Genomic DNA, 12,635 nt, shown 5'->3' on the forward strand with positions numbered 1-12,635 from the left:
AAAAATATAAACTACTATTGATGAAAAAACTAGCACATAAAATGGCTATTAAATAGCCAAAATAGTCAAGAACATTGGTATTTTTCAAGTGAGGAGTCTTAGGACACCATAAAGGAAAAACAATTCCTTTATTTTTATATTTTTGTTATATGACTCCAACTATTTAAATGTGAAATATTCAGAATACTCAAATACTTGGTTGATGTTTTTATTTTTTCATTTAGAAATCTGGTATGTGATAGATAGCTCAAAACCATGGTCTAGAAGTTCTTCTGTGTCAACTTCATATAACTGCTATTGAATATTCACATGTGATTTCTGGTCAAGCATTTCAACTGACTTCAACTGTCTTTAAGAAGTGAGTGTAGAGGCCATCAAATGCCAAGGGCAGAATTAATTACCAAGCAAAGAATAAAAGTACAGAAGTAGAAAAAGAAGGAAAGATACTGAATATATAATTAGAACTTTGGGGCGACTAGGTTTGAAATGAAGAAAGCAAGGACTCCGTGAAAATGGCTTACTGGTTATTATTATTGCTTAGTGCTATGAATTATATTCTTGGTTGCTGTGATGTGGCATGCTGTTGGCTTGCCATTTCACATTGCCCAGAAATAACTGGAAGTTGTTATTTCTCTTGGATGAAAATATGAGCTGGATTCGAGAAACAACATCAGCACATGGAAAAACTAAATTTTTCTCATTGTAATGATGATAACATACAAAAGTACTATTTATGTGACCAAATCTTAGGTTGCAGAAATGATGTCAAAAAAATTATTTCTTGTGCTAATAAAATCGATTCAATTCTAACTCTGTCATCATTCATATGTGTTCCATTTCTCCCATCTTTCTTTTGGTTTAAAGAATTCTGCTCCAGACATCTAATTGACCAGATTGTTATAAACTAAACACAAACAAGATAGAAAACAGTTTGCCAACTCAAAAAATTTAAATACCATGTGCTCAGAGTTTAGTATTAAGGATCAGTATATCTGGGTACAAGTTATACTTACTCTTGGCAAAGCAAAGCAAAACTCCTAGATTTAAAATGAAAAGGCTTACCCGGGGAGGTCATTGTGGACATTGAAAAATCCACCCTTAACATTACTGTCATTAATTAATGTGTGAATGGACTGGAAACAGATGCCAGTATTTTCCAACACAAGAAATTATAATATTTTGAACTTATTTTAACTATAAAAGCAAATGACTATGAAAAATGTTTCTATTTTTCAAAGCCCAAGGTTAGTGAATTACATATTTATTTATTATTTCAGAATCCATAATATATGAATGGAATCCTGTATGCTTTAGAATCACAGCCTTTTAAGAAATTCTTCATTATAATTAATAATCACAGAAAGTTTCTAGAATTTCCTTTCTAGAAACTTTTTTTCAGCTCTCTGGTGGCTCAGTTTTTTTTTTTTTTTAAAGCTATATATTTTGCTTTGCTCTTCGTTCTCATAAACAATTAGAACCTTAGTGAACAAAGACAAGTATTTCTTTTAAAATTCACATACTTTAACGTTACTGCTTAGCTATGTCAAAATTAAACTGCCACATTCAAAAGCATTACAAAGACATTTTTCTAAGATCAGTACATTTTTGTTTACATTCATTGATTGTAAACTATACTAATTTATTTATTTATTTCTTTGATGTTTCAGAAGAGGGTGACTAAACGTTCTTTAAAAATTCGTGTGTTATTTTCTCCTTAACTATACTATTTTCTTTACTGACCATATGTGACATTATGAAATACTATTCAAGTTCTAGCCAATTTTATATATTACTTTGCATTTTTTCCAAGACATCAGTAAAAAGGAGTATTTGCAATTCCTATTTGTAAAAGGGCAGTGATTTATCCCTCTATTTTGTTTTAAATAGTATACAGTATTAGTGAAATTACCAGCTTTGTTAAAAAAATTAAAGTGATAACTATTTAAGCAAAAATGTAGTATATAATATCCTGGTAAAACAAATCTAGATATTACTAAAATTTTGCCTATGAATTGCATTTTAAATGATACTTTAAAATAATGTGAGTTGGACTCCAGAACCAACAAGCTGTTTTTGATTGTAGTGAATATACCATTTGATATATTCAATTGAAGATACCATTCAGTGTATCATAGGCATGATGACTTCAGTTTAATCATGAAGCATAGCCTAATTTACTGCAAAGGGATGCTGTGTGGTTCTCCACTAGGAAATAAACCCAAATAAAGTAATTCCTGTCAGTGTATCTGAAGTGTATTATTTGAAACAAAGATGTTCTCACATTTATCAGATCTCTTCACTGGATAACTGACTGAAATATCAAAAATAGAATAAACATTTCATTATCGGAGTCTTGCAGAGTCTTTTTAGATCGTTTTCCCATGTGTAAATACTGGCATGCATACATAATTTAAAATACAATTTCAGGGGATTCAGGCACCCTTCTCAATCCATCCATAAATTCCATGTTAAGAATTCTTTTTCTAATTTTGTGGGGCTAATTCATCATGGATTAATGTCATATTCCTAATCAGATTGTCCCTGACAGCTTTCATAAATAACTCCCCATCAAAGCAATACTTTACGAGATTTATAATTTTTATTTTTAAGCAGCCTTACATGGAACTCCTCCCTTTACTGATGTAACAATGAAGTCGACTATTGATTGTAAAATGCGCCCATTGACCTCTATTCTTCTATCTTATATGGTTTTCTCTTTTGAAATACTTTCTCAGATCTTTCTAAACCTCAAATCTCCTATCCCAGCTATTGACACTATCACTGAACTCCATATCCGGAATAAATCTGCATTTGCGGTTTCCATATTTATCCTGAGGAACAGTCTTATACAAAATCAATAAATATATTAATAATTTTGTGACTATAGAGCAACTTCATAATTACTAATTTGACTTTATTAAAAATTTAACCATATAGTTAAGAATTATTATCCCTTATTTTCCAAAAGCACATGTATGTATATGTTCATAAAATCTGATACATATGCATATGTATATACCTATATATACATATAAACACATACAAACAAAACTGCGGTAGATAAATGATTTAGAAAATGATGTTAAAATAATATATTCTTTGCCAGTCTTTGATGAATCAGACGCTGACCTTTATTTTTCAATGAAACTGTTCTTATGTACCTTGAGAATTCAAACATTAGTGACATTTTGTTCCCATTATAATAACATTCTAAACCAATTTATATTAGTTCTGAAGTCAAGCTGATAGCATGTGAATCTCAGTGTAAACCAGTGTTTAAGAGCATGCAAAACCTGGGTGCCATCTTGGTCCCATTCCTTACTAACAGCAAAACCACAGGCAACTCTGATTAGATACTATAAGTCTCTGTTTCATCATCTATGAACTCTAGACAATAATAGCATCTACTTCAAAGGCCATTGTGAGGATTCGATAAACGATGCTTCACTAGTCTATAATCTATTATCTGCTATATAGTTTGCACTCCATAAATGCTTGTTCTTTTTATTTTTGATGTTATTATTACATGGGCAGAAAATTCTTTTCTCCGTAATCACCAGGGTAAAACTTCTGGATTTGTCCTAAACTTCATATTCCTATAATTGCTCTTTACCAGGTTTAGATACAGATTCATAGAATTACTATGAGTGGCAATTTATGGTTCTTACGTGCACAGTGGCCAATATATAACTTCGAGAACAATGTAGACTAGACTATGTCTCATTGGTAAAAGGGAAGATAAGATCCTCTTTTAAATGTTTTAAACTTTAATAACATTTATTAAAAATAACATAAAGTGAAACTTCTTACACAGTGTCATCATCCTCCCCTTTTTCCCACCTCAAAACATTAATTATTTTTTAGGGAGGACAATGCTATTGATAAGTGAGTGTCAGACCAGAAAATTACCCTTTGCTTTTATTATGCCAGAGGGGAGAAAAAAATAATTGGTATGTAAATCTCTCACTAAGTTGACTAGAGCATAAACAATTGAGTTTGGGAGTCATATTGAGAGTTTTTTTTCTACACAATAAGTTAGGTTGACCATGTAATTTTGGAATTATCAGTAAAAGCGGCTAAATTATTATATCGACTGTGATACTGAAGTCTTTTCTTTTTTAAAGTTATCTTGAAATGACCACAAACTTGCAGCCGGGACATATTCTTGAGGATTTATTTTGGTCACCCTCTAGCAGCCTTTAGGTGGAATTTGTTCTGAACCACTTTTTAAAGGAGTTGGCAGTCTCTGGCTGGGTGGAATTCTGCTTGCTTTCAGCTCCCGCCCACCATGAGCTGCTGTTTCCCTCTCATCTATCTCATCACTATTTTGGTAGTAATGATGAAAGATCAGGAGTATATTCGATCTGTGGAATTAGAGCTACCACTGCCACCTTGAGCTGGAATAACATGTATCTGTCTTCTTTCACATGGTAGCAATTATAATAAAGAATGCTGTTTTTGATATCTTCGACAAAACAGTTATCATATAATTCCAGTATTCAATACATTCTGATATGAATGCTAATATGACAACATTTCTTTAGACAGCTTAGGATATACTCAAAGCTGCTCTGTTTAGCTGTGGTTCCAATATGCCCAAATGATTGAGGGTCTCATCAGAATTCTATCACAAGGAAACTAAAAGCATTTCAGGAGTGGGAAGGGGAATTTAGGCTTAATTAAAAACATGCATCCCTCCTAATGAGGCTCTTGGTTATTCTACACAGCAGAATGCTAGACTTTCCCTGTTCCTCCAGTTACTTATTTTACAAATAAAATATGTTGTTTTCCTTACCCAGAGCTTGGTTTCTTTCCTCCTAAATGTATGATTAATAGTGATTTAGTAAACACCTACACTTATTAGTATCTTTAGGAAAAACAAGAACAAATATAGGGTTTTAGTGTCCAGCTTTAAAATCTTTCAACCGACAGAGAACCATGGCCAGAGAGACGTGACTACAGTGCTCTACAGTAAATCAAAACACTTTATGCAAAATGATGTGACTTCTCATGGGTTGTTCGCAGAAGTGTCTGGTATGTAAGGATTATGAGACTGCCTCAAAGGAACAAGGCAAAGAATTTGGAGAAAAGAATTAATGAACTTTTTGACATGACCTCTTTTTTTCTAATGCGGTTTTTGGTAGTGGATATCTTACCTTTTAACTTTTTAATTTTTTTGTGAAATACATCTCAGAAATCTACTTTAATGCTCAATTTTCAGCATGAAATATACATGGTATTTATGAAAAAAATCTGAAGATTACTCATTGGTCCCATTCTAAGAATAAATATAAAAGAAGAAATCTTATGGAAAAATAGGCACTTAGAAATCCAGAGACCTTACACACAAAAGGAAAGCCAAATATTTGTAGAAGTTAGTCACCATTATAAATAGACTTTGCAGCAGCTATTCAAATGTAAAATTAAATAATTTTGAAATGAAAGTAAGCATTCTGTAAAATGTGACATTATGGAGCAGGTTAGTTCATTTTAGGTGTATGTTAGAAGTAGGTGTTCTTAGAATTTAATGTTTCTATTTAATATTAAAATTGAAATTTTAGTTTATGCTGAAAAGAACAGTTTTGTAGAATACTAGAGTATTCTCTTTTCCCTCTTTTCACAAAGTAGCCAGACTGCCATTACATATCGTTTATTCCCTAAATTCCAAATTAAGGAGGAAAGTATATGTTTAAACTCTCATAAAATAGGTAAAATTCTTCATTCTAATATTTTAACCCAGGAACAACTAAAAACATAAAATTGATCCATGGCCCCATACTTATTTTCAAACTGTAGTAAAAAGGGAATGTTCAAGAAAATAACAACACCAATAACAGCAAAAAATAAAATGCATACAATCAAATTAAAATAACACTTCCTCCGCAAAACAAAAGCCTGTTCTTTAAAGCTACTTTCATTATTGGCCATTTTCTTTATGAAATTTCCTAAAAGTCGCTTTCATTTGACATTGAAGTTATCTTTTTTTTTTCCAAGTACTTCTCATGACAGGTTAGAGAATTGTATTAAATTATAGTTCAGTAGTTGGACAGAGTGGCATGTTCGGTTGTCTACGTTTACCCGTGGCATTAGTCTAACGTGGTAAGCAGTTTTTGGTTGTCTTGAAGTGGAATACTGTGTTTGAATGATAAGTCAATTACATAATGATTCTAATTGTTCACTGTCTAATGAATTGTGGCATCATTACGAAGCTGTGATTGTGTGCCCAGGCAACAAATCATACCTGAACAGCTGAATAAAGATTTACATTGATTTCATTCAAAGTTGACAATGTCTCAGAAAATATTTGATTTGTGGTGTATGAAAAAATATGTTTCTGTTCAATAATTGATTTTAAGTATTTCTCAAATTTGCCTGTGAGGTGAATAGTTTGGTGAACTGATATGTCAAAACATGAAAAATTTGAATACAAACCCATCATATAGTACTCCAAGAGATTACAGTCCCAGGAAAACTGATGGTTTTATGTTTTTCATTCTAAAACTTTACCAAAGATAGTTGCTATAAAAAATATGTATATATTTCAGTAGAAATATATTGACCACATTTATAAACATAGGAATATTGAAGAAAGGCTAAGGAACTTACACACAGAGTTGTGTAAATTGTTACTAATTATTTATAAGGTAGCTATAAAGGGAGAAATAGTGAATGCCAATAGTGGATGTTTCAAGGAAGAAATAGTGGATGCCAATGATAATTATTATAAAGTAAAAGATAAACATAGAATAAATAGAAATGAAAGGAACTGCTCTTCAGGATAAAAGCAGATAATAAAAAGCAAATTTAAACACAAATACCTTTAAAAAGGAATTTACCTTCCTTTCTACTTCCTTATGCCAGCCCCACACTCGTCCCCAATGTTCAAAGTACCAATGCACCAATATTTCCCAAATCTTCAAGTTAAAAATGTTGAGTGGCTTTTATTTTTTCCATAATAAGAATGTGGTAAAATGAGATCATCGAATTTCATTTTATAATTTTGCATTTCAACCTTCTTTACCCATTATGAAAAAGAGGAGCAGCATTTCATTGAAGCCAGCCTGTTGGCACACATTATTTTTGACCCTATTATTTCAGTGTAGTGCAAAGCAGTATTGTGTAGTATGTCATTGGTTCTTCTTATTTCCAATGTCTACAGTACCATCGTATGGCATATTATTGCATTTCACTCTTTACATCACTACCTCCTTTTGCTAGACTGTGAGCTGTTTAAAGACAGAGAATATGTTTTATTCCCAGTCTTTTTCATCTAGCGTAACGCATGGCATGCAGTAGGTGTTCAATAAATATTTATTCCAACAAAAATGCTTTAGAAGTTATTGTAAATTAATATATTTACTATGTTTTAAATTCAGAGTATTCTCTTTTGAGTCTTATTTCAGACATGTCTTTTATTTTAAAGACAGGCAAACAAGCAATCCAAACTTGTTTCTCTGTGTTAAGCTAACATGCACATTAAAAAAAATAATACAACTCTGTGATTTTCACTGAACTAGGATAGGTTATTTTGGAGCTGCTGAGACTTTAGATATTTGAAGTAGTAATTACTTCCTCCATAAATGTTACCTTTTAGAGTCAAATACTGTTTTCCTGTGCAGTTCAACTTTTTACTTCAGGAAAAAGTTTTTTATTCACAATCCACCATGCTATAATATTATATGTGGTAATTCTCCTTTTCATTTCCTTTATTAGAATTGTAAAGTCAATGAAACATCATGATAATGATAGTAGCTTACATTTATTCAGTATTTATTCTGTGCCAAGCATTTTACTAAGCACTTTACAGGAGCTATGTCATTTAATACCCACATAAATTTGATGATATGTGTGATTTTATATGTCTATCATCTATCTATCTATCTATCTATCTATCTATCTATCTATCTATCTATCTATCTATCTATCTAATCTATCTATCATCTCTATCATCTATATCATCTGTCTATCATCTAACATCTATCTATCTAAACTTAGAGAGACAATATTCCAACTGGTAAGCTGTGTGGTCAGGATAATAATGTGGGGAGAGCCATCTTCAGATTTTTGCATTCTTGATTCTTTAAAGTTCTGCGTATCCAGCAACAAAATGTAATACCATATTTGAATAATTCTGAATCCATGACCTATTTTAGCAAAGTACTTGTGTTATCCTTTATAAAATGATGTGTTGGGTTGTACTTAATTAAATACTATTAAGTCACTACAATTAAAAGTATTTCTGCTACATTGAATGGATGAAATATCAACTCTTACCTGATGATCAACACTTCATGCTGAAACCGACTGCTATAATTTACAACTTACCGTAGACTTGGGTTTAGTTCCAGAACTGGCCACTGGGGTGGAAGATGGCAGGTCAGTGGACTCGATGTTAGAAGACAAATTTGTTTGTGCTTGATTTACTGAAATGGTGTCTGCTCCACTTTCAGATCCTGACTCCAGATCCTATTAAAAAAATGCATTGATGTGAAGGGCATGCACATCTTCTCTACATGCTTTTCTCCCTGCCAACAGCACTTTTCCACTCTCTCCTTCTCCCAGCACACACTGAGACACTAAAAAGTTGCTGACAACTGACATTGACGTGTCAACCATAATCATGCATTATTTTGTAATAACAATTGTACTCTTCAGAGGGTCTGGTTTTAGAAGGCAAATATTGGTGAAAAAGGTAATATACAACTTTGGTAATTTGACAGCTGATTGTGAATTGAGGGGCAACTGTGTGTCCTTGAGTAACTCACTTAACACCCATTATGCAGTAGGGTCATTGTGGATGTCAAATGAAAAGACAGCTCTTGTTTCTCGTACCTCTCTCTTCTATGTTCCCACCAGATCTCCATGGTGACACCTACTACAATGATCTGAATTTATTTAGTGCAACAGTTTGTCTATCTAATGAACTATAAGATATTTGAGGGCAGAAATTATGCTTTGTCACATGCAATTCAATTTCCTCATTTGAGACTGAGTATAATAATAGCACACACTCAAAGAGTTTCATGAGGATGAACTAAGATATACGCAAAGTACACGTAACTGACATATGATAATTTTCATTAAATGTTCGCCATTACTATAAATTTGTTATTAGTAACTAGTACATAGTATATGGATAAGACACCTGCTGAATGAATGCAATTACTTGATAAACTCTCCAAAGTCTGTGCATTCAATATATTAAATGCTTTCTTTGTGTTATACAGTGGCCTGACAGCACAGAGAAAAGATGAGGGTTAGGAGAATGCAGAAGGGACGGAGTAAATGGATTTATCACTCTACGATTTTCACTTGAGAAAATTATGAGTTAAGTATATTTGCATCTACTCTTTCTACATCTCATCTTTAACATGGTTCACATAGTCAAATACCATCTACCTTGTACCCCAATTTATGTTCCTCCATTCTCTTGTTTCTTAGTATGTGCTATTTGTCAGCCCTTTGGGTACACCAGTTGGTTTCTATGGCAGGGACTATGTCCTTTCTTGTTCCTTGCCCCCGAATTTTTTTTTCCTGGCTTTTTCTTGTCACTCACATCTCAGTTTGAAAATCACTACTCCAAAGAAGCGTCTTTTGACATTTCAAGATGAAGTAGTTTCTTCCCCTAAACCTCCACAGCATATCATTCTCTATTTTACAATCCCATTACCTTGCTTATCTAGCACATATCAATTATGTTTATCCATTTTCTTTCTCCTTTCCTTCCTTTCTCTCTCTCTCTCTTCCCTGCTCCTCCCCTCCCCAAACATACCTATCCGCTATCTATTCATCTTCATTCATTGCTTTTTTTGTAATTCTTGCCTGTCTCCCTCTACTGGAGTCTATGTATCACAAAAGCAGGGGATTTGCATGTCAGTGATACATCCCCAGATCTTTGAATAGTGCCAGCACCTAGAACATGCTCATTAAATATTGTTTTATGAAAGAATAACTAGAACAATCCATACCCTGGAAACTATAATATATTGATGAAAGAAATAGAAGACACAAATAAGTGGAAAGATATCTTATGATATTGCATTAGAATTAAAGTTATGAAAATGTCCATACTACCCTAAGTAATCCATGGATTCAGTGCAATCCTGCCAAAATTCCAATGACACTTTTATAGAAATAGAAAAAAATCCTAAAATTTCTATGGAACCACAAAAGACCCTGAATAGCCAAAGCAATTCTGAGAAAGAACAAAGTTGAAGGCATCACACTTCCTGATTTCAAACTGTATTACAAAGCTATAGTAATCAAAACAACATGGTACTGGCATTAAAAACAGACACATAGACCAGTGGAATAAAGAATCCAGAAATAAACACATGCACATATGGTCAACTAATATTTAACAAGGGAGCCGTGAATATTTGATGAGAAAAAAATGGTCTTTTCAATAAATGGTTTTGGGAAAAGGATATTCTCATGCAAATGAATAAAATCGAACCCCTAGCTTACACCATTCATAAAAATTAACTCAAAATCAATTAAAGCTTTAAATGTAAGATCTGAAACTGTAAAACTCCAAGAAGAAAGCATACCAAAAAAACCTCTTTGACATTTGTCTTGGCAATGATTTTTTTGATACAACAGCAAACACAAGAAATAAAAGCAAAAATAAATAAGTGGGACTATATCAACTAAAAAACCTTCTGCATAGCAAAAGAAACAATTCTGGAATGAAGAGGCAACCTAAAGAATTGGCAGGAAGAGAATATTTGCAACCATATATCAGGTAAAGGATTAATATGTAAAACATATAAAAAATTTCATACAACTCAATAGCAAAAATAATCTGATTAAAAATGGGTAGAATACCTGAATAGACTTCCCTCCCCACTTCCCCCCCACCCCAAAGACACACAGATGACTAGCAGGTACATAAAAAAATGCTTGAGATCACTAATTATTAGGGAAATGCAAATCAAAACCACAATGAGATATTACCTCACATCTGTTAGAACGGCTATTATCAGAAAGACAAGAAATAAGTGTTGATGTGGATGTGTAGAAAAGAAAACCCTTGTGTACTGTTGGTGGGAATGTATATCAGTACAGCCACTATAGAAAACCATATGGAGGTTCCTCAAAATGTGAAAAATAGAACTATCAAATGATTCAGCAATCTTACTCCTGGGTATTTATTCAAAGGAAACAAATTCACTGTCTTGAAGAGATATCTGCATCCTTGTGTTCATTGCAACATTATTCACAATAACCAATACATAGAAACAACCTGTGTCCATCAATAGACGAAGAAAGAATATGTGAGAGAGATATATATATACATATATATTTATTTACATATGTATACATACACACATGCATATATAATGTAATATAATTTAGCCATAGAAAAGAAGGAAATCTTGCCTTTTCTGACAGCATGATGAACTTCGAAAGCATTAAAAGCATTATGCAAAGTGAAATAAGGAGACAGAAACATAAATACTGTATGACCCTACTTATAGGTAGACTCTAAAAAAAAAGCCAAACTCATAGAAAAGAATAGGATGATAACAATACGAGTATTATTTACTTGAAAGTTGCTAAGAGACTAGATCTTTAAAATTCTCACCATACACACACACACACACACACACACACACACAAACTGTAATGACATGAAGTGATGTCTGTGTTACCTTATCGTGGTAATTATTTTGCAATATATGTGTGTCAAATCATCAAGTTGTACACTTTAAATGTTTACAATATTATATGTCAATTATATCTCAATAAAACTGCAAAAAAAGAACAAAAGAAAAAAGTAGGATACAAGTATTAAAAAAAAGAAAGAGTGCAAAAGACATACACAATGATAATGAATATGAAAAGCAATACTATATTCTTTAAGTATGTGTGTGTGTGTGTTGTATGTGTGTGTGTGTGTGTTGTATGTGTGTGTAAAACATATACCTAAACAAATTTCTCATGCCCTGAGTAATTTCAGATCAGGGGCCATCTATTCTGTTTCTGTATGGAAAAAACAAATAATTTTTTAAAATAAGAGAACTATGATTCATTAAAATTTCAAATAGAATAAACATAAAACGAATAGGCACACATAGAAGGAAAATTTATAAACATCAAATGTATACTTATAAATAGCAGGTAATTTATAAGCCTTTTACACTTGGCCTATATGAATATTGGAAATCTTTTGCATTAATTTTGCCTTCTTGTTTATATTTTGATTAGCAGGGTAACCTTATATCTTTCTAACAAACAATAATTGTGAGGTAAAATAATAAACAGTTAAAAATATACCATTTATTGTGTTTTTACTTTTTAAGGACAAAACTTTACATCTATTCTCTGCTTCAGTGTTCAACAATTCTATGTGGAGGGTAATATATTATTATTATCATTTGATAAATAATGAAACCAAGACTTTAGGTGAGGAACTTGACCAAATTCACAGAAACTGATGGGGAGGGGGAAGGGCCACAAGTGAGTTAGCAGAGTCAGGACAGACCCCCACAGACAGCCTCCTTTAAATCTTTACCTCTACCCTAATTTTAGTATATATATATTTTTCACCTTGAAGTCACTCTTAAAGACTAGCCTACATTATTGTTCACATCCTTTATTATAGGTAGAACTCACTCTAGCATTTTCTCACA

At 32.4% G+C, this 12,635-nt stretch overlaps 1 protein-coding gene across 1 annotated transcript in view; it reads right to left on the reverse strand.

The window, feature by feature from the left end:
• The window catches only part of DLC1 (DLC1 Rho GTPase activating protein), a 343,953-nt gene that overhangs the window by 245,854 nt on the left and 85,464 nt on the right, over positions 1 to 12,635 (reverse strand). The window contains exon 4 of the mRNA XM_006916352.3: positions 8,326 to 8,466. Within this exon, the coding sequence (XP_006916414.1) occupies positions 8,326 to 8,466 (141 nt within the window). The remainder of the gene's footprint in view (positions 1 to 8,325; positions 8,467 to 12,635) is intronic.

This window comes from Pteropus alecto, unplaced genomic scaffold (genome assembly GCF_000325575.1).
Source record: "Pteropus alecto unplaced genomic scaffold, ASM32557v1 scaffold24, whole genome shotgun sequence".
Lineage (NCBI taxonomy): Eukaryota > Metazoa > Chordata > Mammalia > Chiroptera > Pteropodidae > Pteropus > Pteropus alecto.